This window comes from Pipra filicauda, unplaced genomic scaffold (assembly GCF_003945595.2).
Source record: "Pipra filicauda isolate LSUMZ 115617 unplaced genomic scaffold, ASM394559v2 scaffold2_size9829703_pilon, whole genome shotgun sequence".
NCBI lineage: Eukaryota > Metazoa > Chordata > Aves > Passeriformes > Pipridae > Pipra > Pipra filicauda.
The window spans coordinates 9,581,020-9,607,792 of NW_024104421.1; the positions used below are offsets into that span (position 1 = coordinate 9,581,020).

Below are 26,773 nucleotides of genomic sequence, written 5' to 3' on the forward strand. Positions count from 1 at the left end.
AGCCAATCTAGGTTTGGCTTATATCCTCCAGAAAATGCTATTCCTAGTAACTTTTCATGCTCTGCTACATAACCCTGAATGTGACTGTCTGTTTGCAGGATGAAGGCCAAATCCGCTATCATATTGTACTGGATGAGAAGCTCCTGAAGAACAATCTGCACAATGGCATGCACAGGGAAACCATGCTAGGGTTCTCCTACCAGGTTGGGTTCTTCCTCCACAACAGTCAGGTACTGCACTTGTGTGTCTGCACTTGCTTGGAGTAACAGATTTCCTGCTTTTTACAAATCCAGCTTCAACTTTAAACTAACATGCAGTCCAAAGGAGCTCTGCATCCCCCACCAGCTTCTGCGACATAACAGCACAAAAGTTGTCTCTCAAATGCAAGGCCTGTCTCATACCTGCTTAATTCAAAGTCACCCTTGAAGGGATCTTTGACTGAATTTGATTTCAGTTGTGCTGTTCACATTTAGCATTGCATTTCAGATGTCTGTCTCTAGCAACTACAAGCCTGCATTCCAAAGCAGTCATTAATCTGACTTCTAAGAGCTATTAGGAACCTGCCCTTAATTATGTAACATTAATTCTATTTCCTATGTATTTACTCCCCTTTCAAACCTAAGAGCTCAAAGCACTGGGCAACAAATATCAGTTGTCTTTCAACACCACTCATGGAAAAATCAGGCACAGCAAGATTAAGTGAAAGTCAGGAAGGGAATTCGTTCCTCCTTCTCTGTCCCAGAACTCCCTCTGGGAATAGGCAAAGGAAGACAGAAATCTTCTCATCCAAGTAGTTTTAGCCCTGCTCTTTGCCCACAGCAGAGCCTTGGAAAAGCGTCTGCAGTGGGGCTGTTGCTGGTGAGAGCACGATGGGAGTGTGGGGTAGCATTGAGGTGATGAAAGCCCTCCTTGAAAGAGCAGCTGCTAGAAAGAACTTCCCCGAAGCCCCCCACCCCCAGACAGCAAACCCACCCTTTGGCATGCTATAGAGTCCTTCTTCATATGCTTTACCTTAAGATACCTTGTTGGAAAAAGCTGCTCCCCCAAATCCTGTTGCTAAGAAACTTCAACAGGCTGCAAGTCGTCTCATGCCCTCCAGTCCAGTGGAGCAGTTAAATGCAGCAACGGGAATACGAGCAAGTGCCTGATGTTAACTGCCTTTGTTGGGTTTCCTGAAGTGATACTTATACATTGCTCCCTCTTTCACCTGCTACTGCTCTAGTTACCATACAGCCACCAAACAGCTCTGCTGCTTTCTAACTGGTTGGATGTCTTTTGCAGCTGTTCATAAATGATGCACCTATACACTATACAAATATTGCAACAGACAAAGGAATTATTCATGGACTGGGAAAGGTCCTGGAAATCCAGAAGAACAGATGTGATATCAATGATACCGTGATCATTGTAAGTGGTTCTGTTTGTATAGATGCTTAAAGGCCCATCAGAGAGATCTATAGCCAAACACAGCTCAACTGTACAAGATATGTGACGCTATTTCCCAGCAAGAAATACACACATTTTCTACAAATTATATTGCTAAAATGAGTTTTAGCATCTCTTAAGACAGCTTTAATCCCGCAATCAGTGTACTGACAGCTTGGGTGTCATATAATCAGAGTAACACAGGAATAAGCAATTCCTGAGCTATAATTTTCAGGAAATAATAGTAATGCATTATTCTAATACATCTTCTTAGCCAGGCCACTTGTCTATAAAGTAAATAAGAGGGGGGAGAAGAATGGAAAAGAAATGTTTTTTGCAAGGAAAAATAATTTCTTTTCATTCCAAGTGTAGATTACCTCCCTACGTACACATGAACTCCCTGGTACCCTCTGAGCAAAGCATTCTCCCTCCTTCATTCACTTTACATTTGAAATATAAATTGTTTCACATTCCTCTAAAGTATAGGATGTGACTTCCTCACAAAGGTGTCCTTTGTCTTTTCTCTTGAGTATACCAAATTGGACAGCAAACAGGCAGCTTTCCTCCCTTTTCATGGATCATGCAACAAACTAGCAAGGAAGAAAAAGTCTTGCACTTTAGTTAAAGCAAAGTTAACAGGCATGAACTTTTGCAGCTTTTCCTTGGAAAACAGTCACATATTTCACTCAAGGCTTTTCTACAGTTTGGCTGTGTCACGTCCTCTGTTTTCCAATGGAAAATTATCTTCTCTGCTTTATTCAAATGCAGAAACATACTAAAACATTCACTTAAGCCTTGCTGAAAGTAAGGCTGTAGCTAAGCAAACAGGAATAGTATTAAAAACTGTGTACTGGGTGCAACACATACCTAAGCATTTTGCAGAAATCAACCTTACGTGTGTGAACAATTCACACACGTGGCATGAGTTTTCCATTTCCAAGCTGCCCTTGCACCACAGGAAAACTATATCCAAGCTCAAGATTTGCCTCTTATTGTGGTTTAGATGGGAAGACCTTTGGGAAGCGTCACTTTAGAAGAGCAAATAAAATTTCCCAAGTGATCTTTCTTTCTCCTTCCCATTGGCAGAAGGCTTCCCATGGGGTGTCCCTACAAAGCCACTGGTAGGGATATTCTTCCTTGCTGAGCACCTTTACCAAAGGGGTTATCCTAATTATGCACCACAAGGGCTAGGTTTAGAAATATAGCTGGAAATCATGCATTTTCTATGACACAACCTGTCTGCAGCTCTGTACAGTCTGTTAACTACTTTCCATTTCTGTTGCTTAAGGAAAAATGCAGAATTTGTTCACACCCATCAAGTTGCCCCCCAGGAACAAAAGAAATAGTAAGTACTTTATCATTAATGCTAATTTATTTTCCTCATATCAGAACTGAGTACACATGCATTCAATTCCATTTTTAATACAGTTGCCTCAGTTTCAACAAAAGTTATCATATTATCATAGTTACTTCAGCCTGCTACATACATTGCTTACAGTCAATAGACTCAATCCACCCTGGCCTTAGAGATTTTTATAAAAAATTTACCTTTGGTCAAGGTAGCAGAAGGGCAGCTTAAAGATAGCTTTTTCCTTCAAGGCCAGTGTCTAGTATGCATTGGGACATCTGAAGACTCCTCAAATTGCAAAGTTTACCGCTACCATGCAAAACTGAGGGAATTAAACGTGATCTGGAGTATGCCTGAACTACAGAAGCGGTTCTGAGCCCTTCAAATCAGAGATGTACAGAAGGGTAAACTCAACCCATCCCCAGCAATGTGCTGTGAGTAATGGTCACAAGGAGACCTGGAGACTGTAGAGACTTTGGATGCCTAGATCCAACACATGAGAACTGCAGATATTTAGATTTTCTTAGTATCTAAGTTTATCTGGGAAAGCTCTTCCATTGAAATTACATATTTTCCTTTTTTATTTATTATTTTTTAATTAATTATGCCAGTAATAGTATTCCAAAGCAGATCAAGTCCCATCTACCTCACCAGAGTACTTGACTGGCAAAACCAAACTGTGTAAAACCCAAACACCTTAACATTTCCTTTACGATGAACAGCTGGGTGGATGCTTATCTCAATCTCCTCACAAGTATACAGTGAGAACTAAAGTTTTCTTTAGCAAGAAATCTTTCCCAACTGTGTCCAGACCTGAAAGACAATGTTTCAACAGCTGTTTTTGCAGAAGTTCAGAACTCAGCTTTCCAAAAACTAGAAAGATCAGAAAATGTGCGAGAGAAGAAGGGAAAAAAAAAAGAAAAGAAATGTTTTTCAAACTTCAGAAAATAAAACCTGTTCAATTCTGAGCAAAGGCAATATTTGGACATGTCTTTAAAACACCACAAGACACTGAGTTAAACTGATCATGTGTTCACTAGGAAAAAAATCCTTTTGCTAATATATTTTTATTTCTAAAAGTACTTCCTTCATTTTCATTGTGAATATGTGAATCAGTGCACAACATGCATTAAGGTAATGTCCCATTTTTTCAAATATTTTAAAGTAGCTGATCACTATTACCCAGAAGTGCATCTGTTTCTCCAATATTTGCTCAGGCAGGGGAGAGGAAATACTGTGTCCTCACAGAAAACCACATGAGAATGTACACCATCCAGATCGGGTGCCAGCCAAAGTGTGCTAAAACCATCATTGTGAGTACACTGCTTCTATTGAGGTAAAAGCCAGGAACCCCCATCCCTGAACTTCACCCTCCTCATAATCCCTGCTAAGCACACACAGCATGTCAAGGCAGTTCCTGACAATATATTTGTTGACCTTTATTATGGATGCAACACAATGCAACATTAAAGACTGATAGCTACAGCACAGGAAAGGCTGGGAGCTGAGGGTGCAGAGGGAGTACAGGTTTGGGAAGGGTAACCCTATACATGTCCCTAAAATCCTGTCCACCTTTCCCTGAAGAGGTGAAGGGCACCTTGGTCCCACCAAGGACTCGGGGTGGCAGCCTGTGTCCTGCCACACTGAGGAGTGTGGTCACAGACCAGCAAAGTCCTGCTAAAAAATCACAGGAGCATAGAATGGCCTGGGTCGGATGGGACCTTAAAGATCAACTACTTCCAACACCCCTGCCATGGGCAGAAACATCTTTCACTACACCAGGTTGCTCAAAGCCCTCTCCAATCTGGCCTTGAACACTTCCAGGGATGGGTTATCCACAGCTTCTCTGGGCAACCTGTTCCAGTGCCTCATCACCCTCACAGTAAAGAATTTCATCCTTATACCTAACTAAATCCACCTTTCTTTCAGTTTGAAGCCATTACCCCTTGTCCTATTGCTACACGTCCTTGTAAAAATCCAGATCTCTAGTTCACCCTGCCTGCTACCCTGACCCTCAACACAGCATTTCTGGGTTTCCAGACAAGGGAGTGCTGCGCAGGTTTCTTCGGGCAGCAGTGCCAGCCCTGCCCAGGAAAAGCAGGGAATGCCTGCTTCGGAAACGGCGTCTGCCTGGATGGCATCAATGGCACAGGCACCTGCCAGTGCGAAGAGGGGTTTGTCGGTACAGCCTGTGAAAGCTGCATTGAAGGCAAATACGGCCGCAACTGTGATCAAGGTACTGAGCATCCCCAAACCACACAGGCAGCTCTGCCAGTCTTGTCACACGTCAAAACCTTCCCCTTACATCTCCTAACCATGTCTGTTCTAGATTCTAGATTCTTTCGGGGTAATAGGCCAGTCTTTAAAACATCATTAACCCCTTTTCTTTCCTCATTTTGGTGTTTTCTCTCTAATCTCTTGTTTGCAGACAGTGCCTCCTACTCTGGCACACTACAGGCTTAGAACAGCATCCAACAGGAATAATCCCCTTTAGCACTGTTACTTCTCCAATGTTTCTTCATTAAAATACAGTTTCCTTCCCTGTATTTGGGGACAGAGGAAAGATAAGCATAGTGTGAATTTAGATTTATTCTGTAGTTAGAAGCCACAAAGCACAAGACAAAGCATTTTTTGAAATAGCCTACAGCAGATGCTGCCATCAGCAGATGATGTCCGGGCCCTCTCTCCTGCCCTTCCTTCCCCTTGCTGTGCACACTGGCACACTGCACAGGGACCATGGCTTCCTCTCATCTCTCCCCACAGTGTGCACTTGTGTCCATGGGAAATGCAGCAGTGGGATCGACGGGGATGGCTCCTGTGAATGTGACATTGGCTGGAGAGGGGTGGTGTGTGAGACTGGTGAGTGTCCCCTCCTTTTTTTTTCCTGAGGTGAGAAGTGCGCATTTCAGGAAATGACAGAACTACAGACACGATCAGGTCCCAGCGTGCTACCAGATACCCAGTGACTTCCCACACAGAGTGAAATACGGGTCACACTCCTGTGTTACGGCAATTAATTACTGTATTAATGGAGAGCCAGCTGAGATACTGCTCATGATACTGAAACTCCCTAGTTAGCTACTTCTCTACCTGTGTCACCTTGTATCTGTCCCGAAGAACATCCCATTTATAAAAGCTACATATTTTCCAGAGCAGGATTACCTAGCACATTTTGATTCTCAGATCAAATTTTAGCCTCTCAAGTGCTTCAATAAGTTGATTTAGCTACACCACACTGTCTAATAAATTATGTTCTTGCTAATGCAATAAAAAAGTAAATAGCAAATAAATAGTTTTGTGTTGGCTAAATCCATCTCCTATATCCAATCACATTATATTTTAGTTAGACGTAATTAAAATGTGTTCAATAACTATTTCAGAACTCTGCCTATAATAGGATAAAATAAAAAATGCTATAAACACATTAATAATAGCATTCAATATCAGTTTTAAATTTTCCCAGGGAAAAAATTAGTAATGAATAGAATTTTATAAGAGAGTTGCTGTATCTGAGAAAACCTACACCTACATAGTTAAACTAATAATATGCAAGATTCACCAGACTAAATACAGATAAATGAAAATGGGTGAAATATTTTCCTAGCAGTATGATGACATAACTCTTACTTGCAATTGAATTTAAGCGGTATCCACTGACCTACACAGATGGAGTCTCTATACAGATGGATTCTCTATAGGGATGGAGTTTCTATACAGACTGAGAGCACAGTTGTCTGGTGCAGAACTCGGACTCCAGCTCCACATGATGGGAGCAAAAGACTCTGAGCTTCAAAGGATGTTGACCCAAAAGGTTCTGATCCCTGATTCATTTTTTTTCCACTTGCAGAAATCAAAGACGACGCATGTAACTCTTCATGCCACACCAGTGCTAAGTATGTATGAAATCCACTTATTTAGAGGAGAGGGGAGAAAAAGGGGATCTCTTGCAATGCAAAAAGCATAGTCCATCTTGCTCATGACTTCCCAGCAGTGTAGGTAACACTCATGTTTTCCACCACAGAGATAAGGAGCAATGCAAATGTAATGTACACAATGAGAAGGCCAAGAAGTTCAAAGTGTTCATGTTAAAATGGGGGGAAAATGGGATTTTTGGGGTGAGGAAATGAAAAGAAGGAAAACGAGAGGGGGGAAAAAAAGCAAGACATTCAACCATGCAGTATATAAAGAAATGGGGCCTGCAGCACTAAAGAGAACAGGAGGTCAGGCCAAGACTAATGACAAAGGTGGGTTTCTGAAGTGACCTTTAGGAGTATCAGCTCCTCCTATTTGCCCCATCCACCACCACACATATCACTGAGAAATGCCATTGGCGTTAGGGACTTCACCAAAGAAAACTACATCGGACAAGAAACAGCTCTCCTCTTCACATCAAAATATACAAACAACAAAAAAAATGCCCTCACCAGTCCAGCACACCAATACTGGGAACTAACTAGTTTTCAAAGGAGGAAGTGACCCCCACTGGCCCCTCATCACTGACCAGACAGCAAGATTTACACTAGCCAAGACACTTAAAAAAATGAGAAAAGATGGCTGGAAAGACTCCTCACTTTCAGCCACAGCTCTTCTGTAGGAGCTGAGAAATCAGAGGGGCAAAACCTTTTTTTCCTGATGCAGGTGATTCTCTCCCCTTTGTGTTAGTGAACAGCAGTTCACAGCAGTGATATTTGAACAGGCTTTTTTTGGAAAACTCCACTCTCAAATTTGCTCGTGGGAACCCCACCCATTCTGTCATCAAGACTGTTTCTGACAGAAGCAGACTGCTCTTCTCTTGAGTATTTTCCATCCACTGATGTACACCTGTATGTACAAGGATAGGTGCAGGCATGGCAGAATTGTGCTGACTGCATTGTGACGTTATCCCTGAGGGACACCAGGGAGCAATCCCTGTATTGCACAGAGCTCACAGGGCAATAAGCTCACGCTTGCATTCAGAAGGCCAAACTGCCCACAAAAAAAAAAAAAAAAAAAAAAAAAAACTTAAACCCAAAGAATTCAAATGCCTGGCCCCTGAACATCAGGGCTGCTGCATCCCTCCATAAACTTATGCACAGTTTTTGAGGGGGTAGATATGCAAACTCTGGAGTTCTGCATGAGAAAATAGGTCACTTAATGACCAAAGTGTAGAATTTTAATACCTAAAATAAAACATTCAAAACACATTTGAAAAGCTTAGTCCAGCTAGGTTTATTTTTATGGGTATAGTTAAATGCCTTGTTATTTCTATGCAATGTTCAGAAGACTTCACAGCAGTACAAAAGATTTGACTGCCTTTTTTTCTTTCCTTTTTTTCCTCTTTTTTTAAATGTCATCTCCCTCTTTTTACTTCATTAGCTGCCTTCTCCTATCAAATGGCACTGCCTATTGCAAGTGTGCAGCTGGGTTTGAGGGGAACGGGACGTTCTGCACAGGCAAGTGGACTTTGTTTATTCCCTTTTGAAAAAAAAAAAAAAAAGGAAACAAGGTTGAAGCATTCACTGGTCACGGTAGAGTTGGTGAGAGATGAGCACTTCCCCATGCACCAGTTAAAAACCAGGAATTGCTGCCAGTTCACTCAAAACAAGTAACAGCCCAACAGGTGTAGATTCATAGCAGACAAAGGGCTCAAAATCTCGAAGTTGCAAGGCATTGTGCTAAGGGAGACCAGAGAAAAGGGAACATGCCGTGCACAAGCCCAGCCCCATTGTTTGCAGAGTAATGAAACCTGGTTTATGACTTTTACTCCCTTTCCCAACAAAGACTAGCAAAGAGAGGCCAATTCAGGGTACAGTAACATTTCCAGCTATTGGAAGCTGTATAGCCCTACCACTTCCTCAGCTTTCTGAACTTGCTCAGATTTCTGGTATGGTAAAATCCATTTCTTTAGACCAGAGAGATTCTGAGAGACCCTCAGAAAGGGGCAATAGCAGCTTATCCTAGGGGTTCCTCCAAGAGTCTGGGATATCCAGACTTACAAAGTAGACAGCTTCCAGCTACACTAATTGTAATTAATTTTACAGTTGTGTTTTTTAATCCTTAACTCATTAAAATACTAATGCTTTTGAGAACAGAATCATATTTTTCTACTTACTCACTGTGGCTGACAGGGTACTAATCTCTTCTGGCACAAAACAGCCAAATCCATTTTAATCTAGTGGTGGGCAATTCCCCATGTGCAGGAAGATCTGAGTGACACAGGTCATCCATAGTGACTCTGCCCTCACCCTTGTTCCCCTATACAGGATTCCTGAGCAAAATTAGTTATGGGAAAAGTCAGCTCCCTAGTGTGGCTATTAAGGCTGCTGAAACAGCAATTCAGGATAATTTGAGGCAAAAACTATAGCAATGTTTGAGCTGATTTTATTCACACTTCAGAGAAGGTTCCCTCCCTGCTCTCAGGGTAATCCACACAAATTCATTCTATGACTCACCCAGAGTCGGAGAAACAGTAGGAGTAACCACCTGAATAACAACCAGGACATTCTGTCACAGGAGGGGCTAGGTGGTATTATACTCTAGACCTCCTGCAAGAGAGAAGGAGTAGGATCTGGGTGCAGAAAAAGTCAAGCTCGGGGAAAGCTTAAAATGGCCATTTAAACTAGAGAAGAATGCAAAGGTCTCTTTTTTTGTTGCTTCATTAAAATGGGTGGAATTGGAAGATGGGAAGTTACTGAAAGTCAGTCCTGGATGAATTCTTACCTTCCATACTAGAAACATCTTCTCAGCTTTCCCTCTTTAAACAATAAAATGTGTTAAATATCTGACACTAGTGAAGTCTGTGGCCTCCTAAATCAGGAGGACTCTGTGTTCTGAAAATGTTAGTTAATCCCTTTAAAACAGAGACAGATTAACCTGAAAAGCCAGTTAAGCACATTGGTTTAATCTGTGTCGTTGTCACTGTTCAGCTATCAATGCCTGTGAGACCAGCAACGGTGGCTGTTCTGCCAAGGCAAAGTGCAGGAGAACAACGCCAGGCAACAGAGTCTGCGTCTGCAACGCTGGGTACACCGGGGATGGAATAGTCTGCATCGGTAAGCGTGTGTGTGTCTCACATATTACACAGAGGAACACCACAGGAGTGAGTTTTCCTGCAGGTGGATGATCCTTCTTCCACTGTGATCCAGAAGTGCAGTTTCCCGACACTCTACAGGCTGATGCCAAAGGCACCTCTACCTGCCATGTGGCTGATACTACTTGGCAAACCACGCAACTGCAGCAGTGTGGTGTGACATCAAACGTTAAATGAGATCTACATCTCAGCAAGGCTAACCTCATCTTCACCAGCTTGATACACTCACACTCCTCTGACCATCACAAACCTTAAGACTTTCAGACATTGTTGTACCACACATCCCCAGGTTTTAGAAATGCTGATGGCAGAGTTTTAGTCTTCACCCAGACAACTAAAGGCCTAGGCTGAGGTACTAAGCAGCTAAAGGAATGAATTTTACTGATTCACAGTTGTCCTAAACCTGCGTTCCTGCTATGCTTTATTTAAAAATTCTCCCTTCTTGGGTTTTCAGAAGTCAATCTTTCTTTATTACACTGTCTATGTTTTATAAAGAAATCAACCCTTGTCTGGAGAACAACGGTGGATGTGATAGAAATGCAGAATGCACACAGATTGGACCCAATCAAGTGAGTACTTTGTGAAGAAAAATAAGATTGGCCAAGTCTTACAATTGTGTAAAGAAAGATTTGCCCATCTTTGTTTTTAAGTAGAGAAGTGGATTTCAAACCAAAAATTCTCAAAAGTATATTTTTCTTTAAAAAGGTATTTGAGAGGGAGGGTGGGAAAACATGAAGAAATTAATTTCATTAAAAGAAATCAAAACCTGCAGAGGAAAGCAGTGCTTTGCTATCTCAAGTAGTTGTTTTTCTCTTTTGGGAGGTTTTGATATGAAAACCTGTCAGTTTGAAAGTATTGCCAGATAATGTTTCTTTTATTGTTATAGAAACTCTCCATGGAGAAATTCCATTTTAGACTAGCCCTTCTCCCAGCATAGATCAAACACATTCACAAGGAAACAACATGGCCTGACTCATAGTTCTTGCATAGGGGTTGCAGCATTCCTGCATCTGCTCACTCCTCTGCTGTTCTCATTCGCTCCTCTGTTTTGTCCCTTTTGTTTGCAAAAGTGCCACATACTCTCCAAAGAGAAAGTAGCATAAAAGAACAAGGGGACAAAGGAGAAGCAAATTGGTCAGGGTAAGCAGGTGACAGAGATTAGTGATTTTATTTCTCTAACAGTTTCAGAAGAAGCTGAACTCCCTGGTTCTAGCACTTCTTGTCATCTTCCTATAGTTTTATATCGGCTATTGGAATTCATATTCATATTGGCAGGACTGTAATCCTCCAGCGAGTACTGCACAACAGTATTTCTTCAGGAGCAAGGCAGGAAACAGAGACCGGGAGTCAGAGGCCACCTCCTGACTTCCAGTTGTTCAGGGACAGAAGGGGCAACAACCCCATTAGCCCTTTTTGCCAGTCCAAACAAATAACTCTGTGCCTTGACTGTCATTTGTAAGCCAGTACATTTTCAGTGAAAGCAGAGAGCCATCTTCCCCACCCCTCTGGACAAGACAGGTGACGGTTACTTTCCTCCATACACCTTCGCTGGGGATAGAAGTAGTAGCTACAACATGTTTGTTTATTCCTCCTTACCCGTAAGGATGTAATTAACATCAGAGAAATAAACACATCCACCACAAAATCCCAGCACTGCAAAGGTACAGTTGTAGCACAGAAACGTGTTTGCTTTCTCTAGGGCTGTCAGTCACCCAGAAGATACGTAAAACACTGTTATTGCACCACCTCACAGTTTTAATTCTGCTGCATATTAAACGTAAATCCTAAATTGAGAACCATTAAGTAGTGAATTGGAGAAGATAATTAATTTCTTTGCAACTATGCTAATTTCTCATTTTTTTGATAATTGCAAGTACAAAATAGAGTAATCAGGACATAAGTGTCAGATGCATTCCCACTGGGAAGCTGCCAGTAACATCAGGACATAATTCCAGGTGTGTTTTGAAGATACATTTCATCACAGCAGGGGAAGGAAAGAGACGAGTGGGGAACACCAACCTATGCAAATAAAATGAGGGAAACAAATTAAGGGTTTAGTCTGTTTTGCCAGCAAGACGATTATGTGCAGATGTCAAAGGGGTCATGTCAAATGACCAGGGCAGCAGAGAGGAAACCAGAAATGGATAGGCAAGGAAAGGACAGACGGAGCCTCTTGAAAACTGTTACTCCCCAGTCTCAGTCTCCGGTTGCTCATGCTGGCCAAGAAACTGCTGCAGGAGAGATGATGTACTTTCAGCTTAACAAATTGTACAGCATATCACTATTAAATGATTGAGGGGGAAAAAAAGCAAATTAAATATATGTGTGCTGAAAAGAAATAATAATCAAGCATTTTTCCATGTATGCATGTTTTCTGGTTTTGTTTTGTAGGCAGTATGTAACTGCCTAAAGGGATATTCTGGAGATGGTAAAAGATGCACATATATCAGTCTGTGTTCACAAGTAAGTATCCATTTAAGGTCTCATTATAATCCTTACACTTCTGGGGTTTGTATGCATTTTAACTAAGTCAGGTATGCTAAGAACCAACTTACATTAACTTTGCCAATCTATAAATATTCTTAGTTCAGTACATGCTTTAGTGCTGTTGCTATGATAGAAACTAAATATGCAGAAAGGGCTTTTCTTGGACCACAGCCCGGACGTAATACAAGTGAGGTCCTGGACTCATCATTAAGTCTTAGAAAAACTACTTAAAATCCAATCCAGAGAAACAGTACCTAGTTTGTAGTGGTAAAACTTAAGTCATATCTTTTTTTGTCATTGCTAGAGTTCATACAAAAAGCCAACACAAACTGTTTCCATCCACAACACGCAACCCAGGACATCCCCTGGCATTCTTCATTCTGTCCCTCACTTGTCATTGCAGGCTGAGAATTAGCCAGATTCATTTTGCACAAGCTACCTCACACACTGCAAACCACATATTTGCAAGCAACATGGTTCTCTGCACCAGCTGCATTACTCTGCTTCTTGGCAAGCTGTTGCAGGGACGTATCCACTCTCCTGCTGTGTACATTAATCCTCTGTGCTTTAAGCACAGCAACAATAATTCTTGCCCTCCCAGCCTGGTCTGTCAGCAGGCTTGATCTAACCTTGAAAGGTTGCAGAGATGAAAGAGCAAGGGTAAAACCAGAAGCTGGAGGAAGGGGAATTTAAAGTTATGAGCCACTGCTCCCTATGATTTTGTATTCTTTTGCTTTTTCCTATGCCTCGTTCCAGCAGCTCTGCTTCCACTTGACTAATCAAGCCAGGCTAATTATGTATTTTAAAAAAAAGATAGTGTTGAGAAGCACCAATGTCAGACCAGAGGCTTACCTGGTTTCATGGTGACCAAACTTCTGTGCAGCAAAGCTTCACAGGTAGCTAAGACACCCAGCAGTCTGTCTAAATCTAGACAAATACATAGCAAGCCCACCCAAACCCACTGTTAACAGCCAGGCAGCTCTGTGACCTGTAAAGTCAGGCCCCACTGGTAGCTCCCAAAGGAGCTTCTGCTCCCACTTATGCCCCAACAGAAAGGATCCCTGAGATGACCAGCAACAGAAAAGGCACCATGAAACAAGCACAAAAAAAGAAAACAAGAGAGCTTCTCAATTTTTCCCAATTTGCTCTCAAGTGCAAGACAGAAGCTTATTTGCAAGCTGAGGTGCTAACTGGGGAGAATCTGCCTGTGACTGAGCAGAGCTCTGAGCCCCAGCATGCTGCTCCTGAATGAGGAACATCTCGCTTTAGCGCAGGGAACTTTCTGGAAGCAGGCAGATTGGTGAGATGCATCTGCTGCTCCAAGCCCAAGGTTGCACTGGCAGTGGACCCAAGGGACAGATAGGGTATGTTTTAGAGTCAAAGACCTGTAGCAGTTCCCTGTTCCAGTTGATCTGGGCCATCAGACAGACAGGGAACAACAGACAGTCCTGTGCTAATGCTCCTCCATAAATTCAGGCTCCTGGCACTGTTAAAGTGATTTACAACTATAAGTAGTTCCCTTTAGTGTAAGTCAATTCTGCTTTGGCAGAGCAGCTAAGACTCATCCCTAAGATCCAGAACGAGACTTGCAAGTAAATATTTTGCATCCTTATAGCATCATGAACTAAAGATATAAGGAGTGAACCAAAACTATGTCCTCTGCATAAATGAGAGTTATTTGTTATAGACTTTAAATGCTCTATAGTGTTTGCAAGAAAGTATATGTCATCAAGTACCAGTAAGATGTGATTTCAAAAAGCTGTTGTGATTAAGTCTTTCTAAACTATAAAGTATGTAAATGGGGGGGAGGAAAGTGCTGAATTAGAACTGTTTTGTGCACCTGGCAACGAAGGAATTCTATATTTTAAAATTTGGTCTTACAAGAATAATGGAGGCTGCAGTGAATTTGCCATCTGTAATGACACTGAGCTGACGGAAAGGACCTGCACCTGCAAACCTAACTACATTGGGGATGGATTTATGTGCCGAGGCAATATCTTCCAGGTAAAGTGCTGCACTTTGCTCTTAGTTTCCTTCAGATAGTTACTTAATACAGTAGTTGAAACATGCCGTTTTTTCTTGGACAAATTTGTACCCCAGAATTTGAAATTATCCCAATCCAAGAAACAAGGAATAGGAACAGGATGCTGCAAGATAACTGCCTAAAACAAACAAACAAACAAAAACCCCAAAACAAATGAACAAAACAAAACAGACAAACAAAAAAAAAAAACAGAACACCGAACAACAACGCAAAAAACCCAAACCCACACCAACAACAAACAAACAAACAAAAAAATCCCTGATGATCAATCATTATGACTGCAGTACCAGAGCAGTATTAGGGAGTTTTAGGTTTCAAAGCCTGCTATTTGACAGAGCAAGGTAAGAAAAGAACAGGAACAATATTTATTCCAAACCAGAAGTTCCTCTTCTTGTCTGAGTGGTGCATTTGTTTTGCACTCCACAGATGTTACCTCATATATTCATCACTGTTACAGAGTCTTGTTCTCAATTGCAGGAACTTCTCAGGAACTCCAACACATCTAAGTTTTATTTCCACTTAGAGGTAAGAAAAGGTTGAGTGTTTTTTTCTTTTTTTTTCTTGCCTCAAGGGTGTAGATGGAAGGGGAACAGGCAAGAACCTGGCAGGTACCAACATCCTTCAGTATAATTGGGACTGGATTTGGATCTCCAGTCACTGATACTTGAGATGCTCTAATTAAAACTATTAGCTGTCACTAAAATCTAGAGTATTAATGATCAAGACCAAGATCCCAGGGAAATGTAGGACCTCCAGACCAGACATAAAACAGAAGCTTTTAACCATTCATAGTCTGAAGCAATAAAATACCACTCATTTACTAACTCTGCATTTCCAAACAGCAGTGTTTTCAGTTGCCTCTCCGAAACATCGCAGGATGCTGTGTGTTGTGAGAGGGCCAGTGTGCACCACCAGCTCTCACTGCTTTCTGGAGACTGGCAGTAGCCATTCTGTGTTTACCCCAAGCCTCAGGGCAGCACAGACCTCTATACTGGCCTGCTAGCCTAAAGACTCATATTCCAGCTTCAGTTCTGTTATCATGGTAGACAGATGGCTTCCTCTCACTTTAGCAGAGATTTCTTACTTCAGCTTGTCAGTGGTCATTGCAAAGTGGCTGCAATACCCCAGGTCAGTTTGTACCCCTAAGAGTAATTAATCCACTCCTAGGTACGAGCAACCATGTATCAGCTAAATGCATATCCACACAAATGCATGTTATCCACTCTCACCTTTCCCAATATGAAAGGGTTTTTTCATTTTTCCCTTGCACAGGAGGGAATAGCCCCCTCTGCCCACCCTGCGTTACTGTCTGTTGGGAGCTTTCCCTCTTCTGTTTGCTATTGCTAAGGAGACAGAGAACTTGGCTTTAAGCTGGAAGAGCAAAATCTTCCATTCCTGTGAGCAGAGGTGACAAATGGAGATAGGAATGAAAGTCCACATGAGAGTGTTTCTCTCACCCTTGCGTTGCAGGGAAGGGAACCCAACACATGGCAGCATTGGGGCTGCAGGCATCACCTCCCCATGACTGCATGGCATTAGGTGTATTAACTCATTACTGCTTTGTCCTCTTAAATTTGGCAGGCCTTGTCAATCAAAGATATCGCAGGCCCTGGCCCTTTCACTCTGTTTGTACCTCGCACAGACATACTGAACACCGACCCACGAGTAAGTAAAAGGGCCAAATGTTTTTGGTGAGGTGGGGTTCAGAAGCCTTGTTCAACTACTTCTCAACTCCTCCACTTTGCACTGTAGGTCAAGGACTGGATTGCCAAAGGAGTGATGGCTCAAGTCCTTCGGTACCATATGGTGGGTTGTGCCAATCTGTTGTACAACGACCTGACAAGAATCACAAACATCACCTCTCTCCAAGGTGACCTGATACACATCAGCTACTCTCAGGTAACTGAACAGGAAGAGGCAGGGAACAGAATAGTTAAACAGCCTATTCTCATTCAGCTATTTTAAAAAACTTGAATGGTTCCCTTTCCTTCTCTGATGCACAAAAATCAATGGCATTCAAATAAGATTGCTTATTCAGTTGAAGTGTTCAGCACTTACCCAGCATGCCAAGAGTGGAGTTATATAACCCTTGCTTTTAAACATTATTTTATCCTCAGACTCTGGCTTTATGAGCATGATGAGACTTTGAAAAAGCAAAGGGACTTTTATTAAAGCTGAAACTGCTATTTGCTGCAAAGAAAAGATGGTCTGGAATCACTGTGTCAAAGCAACTCAGCATCAGCCTTACTGTCCCACAAGGTTCCAAAGAAAACATGTTTTTGTTGCCTTTCCAGAACTCACTGGTTTTGAACGACAAAGCTGAAATCATAGTCAGTGATGCTGTTGGCACAAATGGTGTGATCCATGTCATAAATCAAATTCTGGTCCCATCACATATGCAGGATTTTCCCCTCAAGAAGGTATGTACAGCCCATTGCCATTGTCAACCCAGGAGCTTTTCCACAGTTACTTTTCCACAGTTAGATATACAAATCACATAAGTCAGGAAAAAAGCAGTGATACTAAAAAGACCTTGTGCAAACACTAACACTGCTGCATAAATTAAATGTTTGTTACATTTAAAATTCACCAGAATTACAGATAAAGTAAGAATAGTATAAGAGGAACTTTTGCACAGGACTTTTACAGTGGCTTTGGTTATATAACAAAAAGTGACTTACAGGGAAAAGTAAGCTCATATCTTCTTTCTAAATATCCATATGGTGTAATTTTTAGATAAATTACTCACATTTCTTTCTTTGTAGGAAAGCCTTAAAATGGTTGCAGCCAAACATGGATACATCCTGTTCAGCAGTTTGCTAGAGGTAAGGACACCAGAAATGGGAGCTATTGGACAAAGGCTGCAAACTATATTTTTTAAAGACAAAAGCACACACATAGCACATGGCATCACTATCAGGATGCTGTTCAGAGGAGCAAAAGGTCTCACAACATGGTACACAGCAATCCTGGTCACCATGCAGTTCCTCTCCCACAGAGATGAGAGGATATCACACAGACTCACAGCCACCTTTCCCCCCTTTGCTCAGCTCTGCCCTACTGTATATCGAATCACATGATCAAGGTTTGACCCAAGTATGACCTTCTGAACCCAAAGCTGGGCCATCAGACTGGTTTTCAGTGGGCAGTCCTCAGTGATGAAGCACTCCTGAGAATTCTGTCATATAACTCAACTTGGGCAGCTCAATTTAGACACCTGTATTCTAAAGTCATGGTGTTTGCAGGCTGGTGACCAGGCACCCCACTGGCCATTGCATCCCAGTGATACTAGACATTCACCCCATAGGGTCAGTGCCATTTTAGATAGGGCATTAATCCTCCACCCCAATTTCTGATATGTTGCAGAAAAACAACCTGCTTGGGCTGATCTACGACCCTATTCACAAACCCGTCACACTCTTCTGGCCCACAGACACAGCTATCCGTGGGCTCCCACAGGAGCAGCAGGACTTCCTCTTCAAGAAGTCCAACACTGACAAACTGGTGCAGTACCTCAAATTCCACATTGTCCGTGATGCTGCGGTAAGCCCTTGCTTTTTAGGAGCACTGCCAAGGCCAAGATGGGCAAGCCCAGACACCTGCATCTCCCCTGCTTCCTTCCCAGGTGTTGGCCTACCAGCTCCCCAGCTCTACCTCACTGAAGACCCTGCAAGGCTCCAACCTCAGTGTGAGCTGTGGGGATAACGGGGACATTGTAAGTGTTCGCTCTGCCAGCACATTTATCCCTCGCCCTTGATGCAGGATCCACTCATGCAGAGAGCACTGTGCCTTTCCACAGCCCCCAGAGAGGGTCAGAGGCACCAAAACTTCATTGTTCATCTCCAGTACGTGTCAACGGCCACACCAACAGATTCAGCAAACTAGATGGTCTGCAGGGCTCTCTGGAGCTGTCATTTGCTCTGATTCTATTTGTTCAAGACAGCTCTCAGCTACTATGAAACTGAAATACCAGCACATTTTAACTTCTACAATGAAATACCAATGGAAACCCATTGAGATTAACCTGGCTTTGAACTCCATGAATGCAGCATCTGCATGCAAACTCTAGTTTGTAAGCACCTACAAATTAAGATTGCAGGCATGCACATAGCCTGTTAAATCAGAACAACGTCACGTTTTAATCTGCAAATGTAGCAGATCATATCTGACAAGCATCTAAGCCCAAATATGCATAAGGTAAACCTGTGGACGTAGGGCTGGCATACTCTGTCCTCTTCAGCAAATTAAAAACATCATAGAATCATAGGATGGTTTGGGTTGGAAGAGACCTTAGAGATCATCTACTTCCAACACTCCTGCCATGAGTAGGGGGACCTTCCACTAGACCAGGTTGCTCAAAGCTCCATCCAACCTGGCCTTGAACACTTACACAAATGGGACATCCACAGCATCTCTGGTCAGCCTGATCCATTGCCTCATCAACCTCACAGTTAAGAATTTTTCCTCAATAGCTAATCTAAACCCACCTTCTTTCAGTTTGAAGCCATCATCCCTTGTCCTATTACTACATGCCCTTCTAAAAAGCCCCTTTCCAACTCTCTTATAGCCACCCTTTAGGGACTGGAAGGTCTAGGGTCTCCCTGGAGCCTCCTCTTCTTCAGGCTGAAGAGCCTCAAGTCTTAGCCTCTCTTCATAAGAAAGATACTCCAGCCCTCTAATCATCTTCGTGGCCCTCCTCTGGATTTTCTCCAACAGGTCCACATCCGCCCTCTGTTTGGGGGCCCCAGAGCTGGACACAGTACTCCAGACACACATCTCTCATCTATGAGGTTATAGCATCCGGCTATAAGAAGAGAGGTTGCAAAATTAGTTTCAAGCCCCTACAGCCTTCAATGCTACCTACAGTATAGTTTGACACACCAGCTTGCACCAAGAACTTTCCTGTAGGGGAAAGGTTATCCTCAACTCCCATTCAGGCTCTGGATTCAGCCTGGCCCCAAGAAAGAACAGTTCATGGCCTCTCATACCCCTCTCTCCCTATCCTGTCTCTCAGGGTGCCCTTTTCCTGAATGACAGACAGTGCAAAATAGTGCAGCGGCAGCTGGAGTTTGACGGGGGCATCGCCTACGGTATCAACTGCCTGCTGATGGAACCCAGCCTGGGGGGACGCTGCGACAGCTTCTTCACTGTGGATTTCATGGTCAGCCCCCTTTTTGGTCTCCCACCCTGATAAAGACATAGCCCAAGGGCCAAACTTCTTCACAGAGACTGGGGTAACGCTGCAGTTCTGGCACTACTGAGAGTACGTCCCACCACTTCAGACTGGCTTCATGTGGTTAGAGCCGAGATTATGAAGTGCAGCACTGCACCTGAGAGATAAACAACAGAAATTCTGCATCCACATTAAGCATACAGGACAAGCAGTTTCAGTTAAGACCACCTTAGCAAGCCCTGCCCTGTTTTCAATAAGAACAGAATCTTACATATGCAAGCAAAAATTTGAGCAAGGGCAAATCTTTTGATCGTGCTTTTAAATTAGTAGAAGTTCACACTCTGGATTTGTCCATAGAATTTACATTTACAAAGCTCCCTATTACAAAGGAACAATATTGCTGTCCCAACATCACAGGGTATGAATGACACAAGATAAAGAACTACTTAGCCTGTGTCAGTCTCTGACATTTCTTGCTTTCTCAGAAATATTCTTTAACACACCTGAACAGGCACCATTAGAGTGGAGGAAGTTTCCTCTGTGAACTTTGATGAGTCCCACAAATGGAACATTTTAAAAGCCATTTTGAAACAATTTCAAGACCAAATGTTCTTCAGTTTAATTTGAATGTCTGAGAAAATTACCTAGAAGTAAAAAAATTTTCACCTAGTCAGTCTTAAAAAAAGCTTATTGGAATATATGTTTCAATTATAATACCAACAGTTGTGTGTATACTATCTGCTCAAGTCGGCTTTTGTTTCACAATTTTGTTAAATGAAACTAAATTTTTTCTTCCAGAAGTTATATTCTGGTATCAAAACTACTTTCTTGTATTTTGTGGCACTAAATTATTGCATCTATTTTGTTGTCATTCTCCTCTCTTCTTTCTCCAGAGCTTTTTATGATCTTTTTCAAGTGTAATAAGCCTTACCTCTTCTCCACTCATATTTGCTGCTCTCAGAAAATGGATCTTTTTTGTCTATGTCAAATAGTCTTCCGTAGCCATTATTTTAATATGCTTTTTTCTCCTTTTCCATTTTATACAACAGGGGCATTGTGTTAGCTGTTTCAGTAACTCCAAATGCCCTCCAGGGACAAAACCAAAGGTAACACATTCAAATCTTGCATGTAAGCTGTCTAATTTTTCTTCTCTGTACTTCATATAAGCAAACTAGAAAAATTTTCTTATCATAAATAAGTTAAAAGGTGCTGGTGATGGGGGATGCTTGTTGGTCTCACACAGCATCCACTGTAGCAAGCGCTTTGGTTGACATCAGAGCAGCCCCACCACTCTCATTAATGGTGCTTAACATGTCGGGAATCAAAGAGAAGGTGAGGGTGTCACACCTGCACCCTTCACACATCACATTTTGCTTCGATGTACATCAGAAAATGTGATTTAAAGAGGAAAAAAACAACCCCACACACAGCACTCATTTTCCTGTGTTTCCCCCTTCCTCTCTCTGTGCTGGCACACGTGGTGCCCAGGAAGGAATCAGCTGGTGCACATATGAGTCCTATGGGCTGCGGAGGGATGGTTGCCGTCGGAACTGCTCCATGGTCATCCACACAGCCAAGTGCTGCAAGGGCTACTTTGGACCAGACTGCCAAGGTAGGATTCCCACCTACACTGCTGGCCTGTGGCCTGCCCCAGTACAGCTGCATGAACTGAGAGAGCTGGGATAAGGGGCATGAGAGGGGACCAGCTGCACGATGGGGGAAGTTGGTTGCAAGAGCCGAAGAACACAGAGACTGTTATTGCTCCAAATAATCTGATTTCACATTTACGGCAAGTTTTAAAGTCCACGGTAGTAGCAAAGTGAACACTATAGAGAGTAAAGGCTGTCCTGCTATAACCAAGCCTAGAGAGACCTAATTAGTCACCAGCCAAAAGTCATTTATACACAGACAGACATGAGATTCACACATTTACACTGGCACACACCTGAGGCACACTGCTTGATTGCTCAGCCACATGCAGGTGCACACACCAGCAGAATGAGCTCAGAAATTGTAGTTTTGAAGAGGTGTGAGACAATTTGAGAGGCTTTATCTCAGCTGTTAGTTAGCAGACACTAACAAACTGCTCCTTCAACCCCCAGCCCTGCAGGGGAACAGTGCAGAGGCTCCCGCCAGGACACACAGGGTCAGGGTGCAAGTAAGAATCTCTGTTGGCAGACAGGTCCAGCGACATATAGTCCTGCCAGCTTGCTCTGTCCCAGTTTCACAGACAGACACATACAGATCCCATGTAATTTTGGCCAGGCCAGCCTGACCTGTGCTTTGGGCTCACCCATACAGCATGTAGGCACATAGATATGCACAAGCAAGGCTCGAAATTGGTAGGGTCTGGGGAGTGCCATTCACAGATGGGTCTGACTGAGCAAGCAGCCAGATAACAGCATCCACGACCCAGGGCTGGAAGGGTCCTCGGCACCTTACTGATAGGAGTTGTAAAAGTGTGTCAAGGAATTCAGAGCAAAAGGCTTGCAGTAGTCATAAGTGTCACAGCTGCTTTTACGTGCCTCACTGGAGATGCGTTCAGAGGCATTTCCCTGCTCAATTATTTTTACAGAACAGTAAATAACCAACAGCGACAATGAATAAACACTTGAGCTAAAGAACCGCTTTTTCTTTTTTTTTTTTTCTTTTTAAACCTTTCAGCTTGCCCTGGTGGCTCAGAGACCCCATGCAACAACCATGGCTTCTGCAACGACGGGTACACAGGGACAGGAAAGTGCCACTGCAACAGGGGCTTCAACGGGACTTCATGTGAGCTGTGTTTGCCAGGCAGATACGGCTTCAACTGCAGACGTACGTTTAAGTTTCCTTTCCATATCGATGCCCACATCAAGCCTAAACTATTTTGTCAGCAATGAGTTTCTAAGCAAGTCAAAAAATGCTTCCCACTTAACACCAACATTTTTCCTGGGTGCCTCCTCACATGGAGAGGTGGCACAAAGTCTCAGAAGGGAGGAGAAGGCAGGGGGTGCAGAGGCTGCGTAGCTGTCTCCGCACAGCACCTCCTACTCTTACATGGTACGTAAGGAACAGGGAATAGAGGCAGAGCCTCCAGCAACAAATGTTTTTAACTACAGCACATCCTTCTCCCCCATCCACATAAAGCTTAAGACTTTTTAAGCATTTTAGTAATGTGGTTCCTCGAGGATTGCAGGAGGCCAAGGCCATGCACTACTTCTGCAGAGAAGAAAAAGGACACCAAGACAAAGGCAATTTGTGAAGAGAGACAGTCAAGCAACTGCTCATATAATCCCCTTCTCTGTGGTTTTAAATGTAAAGTAGGTGGAAGCAGGATCAATATCACCCTTTAGACTTCAATGTTTTCCTGACATAAAGCCTTCAGATAAGACACTGTAACACTAAAGCTTCCACCCTAACCATGTACACCTGTACTTCTCCTGAGGCCCATAGGTTGGGGAGGTTACAGGCTAGATATTCTTCGGGTGTATGCAAGAAAACAACCTTGGACACCAATGTTCAAGATCATGCTCACCTACAATTTATCCAATTTATAGCACACCATAACAGAAACTGTATGAGCTGTTAGTCTGAAACCCAAATTTTCTAAGAAAATAGTTTTCTAGCCCCTTCTTTTTGATGTGTATTTATGTCAGCCAGAAATTAAGTAACCAGGTGAAAAGAAATGAAGCCAGCAAGAGAAGCTCCCTTTCAGCAGGACAGGTTTTCAAAAAATTAGTTCCACCAACCCCACATCATTTTCTTCTTTAAACAACAATATTTCAGGAAGAAAGATAAGGCAAGAAAGGATACTACAGCATTACCTTATAAAGCAGAGAGACATCAATAATTCCTTAATGACTCAGCATATAAGTTATTGCAGGACCCAAAGAGTGGGGCAAAAAACATCACCTATAGATTAAATCACCCCCTCATGCCTCAGTTTGCAGGGCACAAGGAGTAACATCCCATATGTAAAAGGAATTCAAAAGCTTTTAGTCACAAAAATATCTAAAACCTTTAAAAAAAAAATACAGGTAACTTGTCCATGTTTTACAGCAAAGCTCACTAACCTCATATCCGGCTTCCTTACTCAGCTAGACCTTCTCCCACACAGCAATCAAACCCTCTCCCTCTACACACCTTGGTTTTCTCTGGCTTCCTCACAATTACCAGCTGCTGCTCATTAAGACTGATTCATCTGGGTCTTCAGCTCAGCCATTAACTCCTTCCTGCCACAGTCCTTTGTGGAGTTTGCTACTCCACCATAATGCAGATCAATACTCATTTTCAGAGGCACATTGAATTAATGCCAGCTCTAAAATCATAGGACCACAGGATAAATCAAGTTGGAAGGGGTTTCAGAAGGTCTCTAGTGTAACCCTCTTCTCTAAATAGGGTCAGTCCTGAGCTCATGTTTTTCAGGATTTATCCTCTCAGGGTGGAGATTGCTCAACCACTCTGGAAAGTCTGCTCCTCTGTTGATTGGCCTCATGGTGCAAAACCATGAGGTTAGACTCATCCAAATTCTTGCTGGATAATACTGGATCTAAACTGACAGTCTAGGTGATGTTTCTGTGGAGAAAGATCTTCCCCTTTCCCAATGGCAGCTCTGCACGTGATCTCTCTGTGTTTCTTTTCCAGCCTGTGAGTGCAAGAACAACGGGCAGTGTGATGAAGGATACTCAGGAACAGGACGATGTTTCTGTGAAACAGGATGGACTGGCCGGCTGTGTGAAACCAAGCTAGGTCTCTGCCTCCTCTCATCAGACTCTGTCACATGGAGCCATGGGTTGAAAGCCCTTGCAATTCAACAGAAGGTTTCCATAGATAAGGGAGAGAAAGAGTTAATAATGTCAGGAGCCATCAAAGAACACTAAGGGACTCTGGACTGTGAACAAGTCCCTTCACCCCACTGTCTCCTCCTTTGTGATATGGGAATAGGAGTTCTTACCTCCCCTGTGGAGGTGCATGAGAGAAAGTATCACCCCAGGGCCAAGCAGTCAAGAAAAAAAATATTCTTACAGGTTTTCCAGTTAGCAAGACTGATATGAGGGAGTTCTCCCTCTGCATGAAAACAAGAGCATTGTGATACAAAGAGCTCTTTCATTCCGGCTGTCCTGCCTTCCCCACAGCTCTGCCACCAGTGTGTTCCCCCAGCTGCTCCCCCAACGCTGTCTGCACAGAGAACAAGACGTGCCAGTGCAAGCCGCTGTACGATGGGGATGGGATCACATGCACAGGTGAGCTCCCCCTCCCACTCACAACAGGAAGGCAGGTTGTTCCCTCTGCCACATACACATGCACACGGCTAATGTCCAGTATGAAATGCCTGTTGAACCTAAAAAATTCCACATAGCAGCAAGTGAAACAAATTTAGAATATATAGAGATCAGGGGTTTCTAAAGCATAAGGCTGATTTTGCCAGACTTTACCAACCAGGAGCATGAGCAAGAAGTGCACCTCAGTCAGGTTTGGAAGACAACAGGGTTTTAAGCAGGGCTTCCCTGACAGCATTTAGAGTTGGACTCGGTGATCTTAGAAGTCTTTTCCACTCTAAATGATTCTATGATTTTCTTTGATGACCTTAATCAAGGTAGTACCCTGGTAACACTGTTGCAGAAACAGTTGTTCTTTCTCAGCCAGGTATTTTGCATCTTCCAAAGTCAGCCTGGCCAGAAGTCTGCAGGGTGATGCTGTGTCTCTTAAATCAAGAACATTCTGACAAGGGCTTCAGAGACCTAAAGGATAGCCTCCACAGAAATTCAGTAATGCCTCAGGAAAAGGAAACAGTCCTTTTTTCCCCAGCAAAATTATTCTAGTACTTTAGTGTACCTTGAAAGAACCGGTGAAGGTTTGTCTTTATGAAGAATATGATCTTTAAAAGTAAACTTTACTCACTTGCTTTCTTTTTCCCATACAGCTGCAGAACTTTGCAAACAAAACAATGGTGGGTGTCACAAGGCAGCTGAATGCACACAAATTGGGGTGAAAGTCTTCTGCAACTGCCAGAAAGGATACAAGGGAGATGGGTTTACGTGCCTTCCAATAAATCCTTGCGCTGATGGGTTCAATGGAGGCTGCCATGAGCATGCCATTTGCACTGTCATAGGACCTGTAAGTTGAATGATTTCAGTCCCCAGCAGGGAAATCTGAGGCATTTCTCCCTGGTGCCAGGAGAAGCCTTTCCTCTGGTTGGATCATGCTCTGTACCCCTTTAAGTCCCTGTTTTCCAAAACAACCTTTACTGAGCTCTAACCTACTTTCCACACCAGTTTGGTATCCTTTCAGCTGAAGGGTGAGAATAGTTTGACATCTTTGCTCTGGGGAATGAGGTGCCACAGAGGATGGGATATTTTGCATGCACAGTTTTTCTGTCCCACTCTTGGCTCACCCTAACTGATATCCTTATTTGCAATAGGAGTTTGTTGGATTGAAACTAAATACAATTTGGAAGCTAAATAAAGGGACAGTCAAGGGAATAATGTCACTTGCTGGACTCAAATAAAAAGCTCTGCAGCCACATGATAAAAATTCCACAGCCCACACGGTCAATGTGATTTAGGAAACTTGTGCTGGTGACTTGACCCAGCATTTGTCTTGGTGCTTTCAGGATCACCTGTCTGTTCCATTTCGGTGTCTTGCCTGAGCTGCCTTCCAGGAGTGATCTAGAAAAGTCTTGCCACTAATCCATTCCAGCTGTCAACCATCACAACCCCTCGATGTCACCAATTCCTGCTTGGTTTCATTTATTACTATCAGTGGGCTGTTAAATTTTTATCTTGCTTCCATGCCCAGTCATTTAAATATAATTTTTATATATTTGCCATCCATTTTTGTAAATTATGTGTCATATAACTCTGCTATGCATATTATTAATTTTGTGAGTGAAATTATACTTTGATGTTAATTCAGCAAAGCACCAAAGTACATCTGTAAACATTTTGGTTAGTTGTTAGTAGCAACTCTCCTGTTTGTCTATTCCTGCTTATATCAAGTGAAATTCTTCCAACAGTTCAGAATGTTGCTTGAAATAGCGGTTTTATGTCAGCTAAGTACTTGATTTGGCCTTTTTCATTCTCTCTCTGACCAGGACAAACGTAAGTGTGAATGTAAAAATAACTACATTGGTGATGGGCTGAACTGCACCGTGATGCAGCTTCCTCTTGACCGCTGCTTGCAAGACAACGGGCAGTGCCACCCCGATGCTGACTGTGCCGACCTCCATTTCCAAGGTGAGGATGGCAC

The 26,773-nt window shown here is 42.9% G+C and overlaps 1 protein-coding gene across 1 annotated transcript in view; it reads left to right on the plus strand.

Annotated features, from left to right (window-relative positions):
• The window catches only part of STAB2 (stabilin 2), an 83,261-nt gene that overhangs the window by 46,207 nt on the left and 10,281 nt on the right, over positions 1-26,773 (plus strand). Inside the window, exons 34-60 of the mRNA XM_027715116.2 lie at positions 99-230; positions 1,282-1,407; positions 2,714-2,770; positions 3,991-4,086; positions 4,814-5,009; positions 5,537-5,632; positions 6,621-6,666; positions 8,129-8,205; positions 9,679-9,804; positions 10,338-10,411; positions 12,234-12,305; positions 14,214-14,333; positions 14,851-14,898; positions 15,955-16,038; positions 16,126-16,272; positions 16,668-16,793; positions 17,139-17,198; positions 17,740-17,916; positions 17,999-18,088; positions 19,388-19,534; positions 20,596-20,652; positions 21,035-21,158; positions 22,211-22,360; positions 24,170-24,274; positions 24,661-24,768; positions 25,449-25,642; positions 26,619-26,760. Coding sequence (XP_027570917.2) covers positions 99-230; positions 1,282-1,407; positions 2,714-2,770; positions 3,991-4,086; positions 4,814-5,009; positions 5,537-5,632; positions 6,621-6,666; positions 8,129-8,205; positions 9,679-9,804; positions 10,338-10,411; positions 12,234-12,305; positions 14,214-14,333; positions 14,851-14,898; positions 15,955-16,038; positions 16,126-16,272; positions 16,668-16,793; positions 17,139-17,198; positions 17,740-17,916; positions 17,999-18,088; positions 19,388-19,534; positions 20,596-20,652; positions 21,035-21,158; positions 22,211-22,360; positions 24,170-24,274; positions 24,661-24,768; positions 25,449-25,642; positions 26,619-26,760 — 2,977 coding nt within the window. The remainder of the gene's footprint in view (positions 1-98; positions 231-1,281; positions 1,408-2,713; positions 2,771-3,990; positions 4,087-4,813; positions 5,010-5,536; positions 5,633-6,620; positions 6,667-8,128; positions 8,206-9,678; positions 9,805-10,337; positions 10,412-12,233; positions 12,306-14,213; positions 14,334-14,850; positions 14,899-15,954; positions 16,039-16,125; positions 16,273-16,667; positions 16,794-17,138; positions 17,199-17,739; positions 17,917-17,998; positions 18,089-19,387; positions 19,535-20,595; positions 20,653-21,034; positions 21,159-22,210; positions 22,361-24,169; positions 24,275-24,660; positions 24,769-25,448; positions 25,643-26,618; positions 26,761-26,773) is intronic.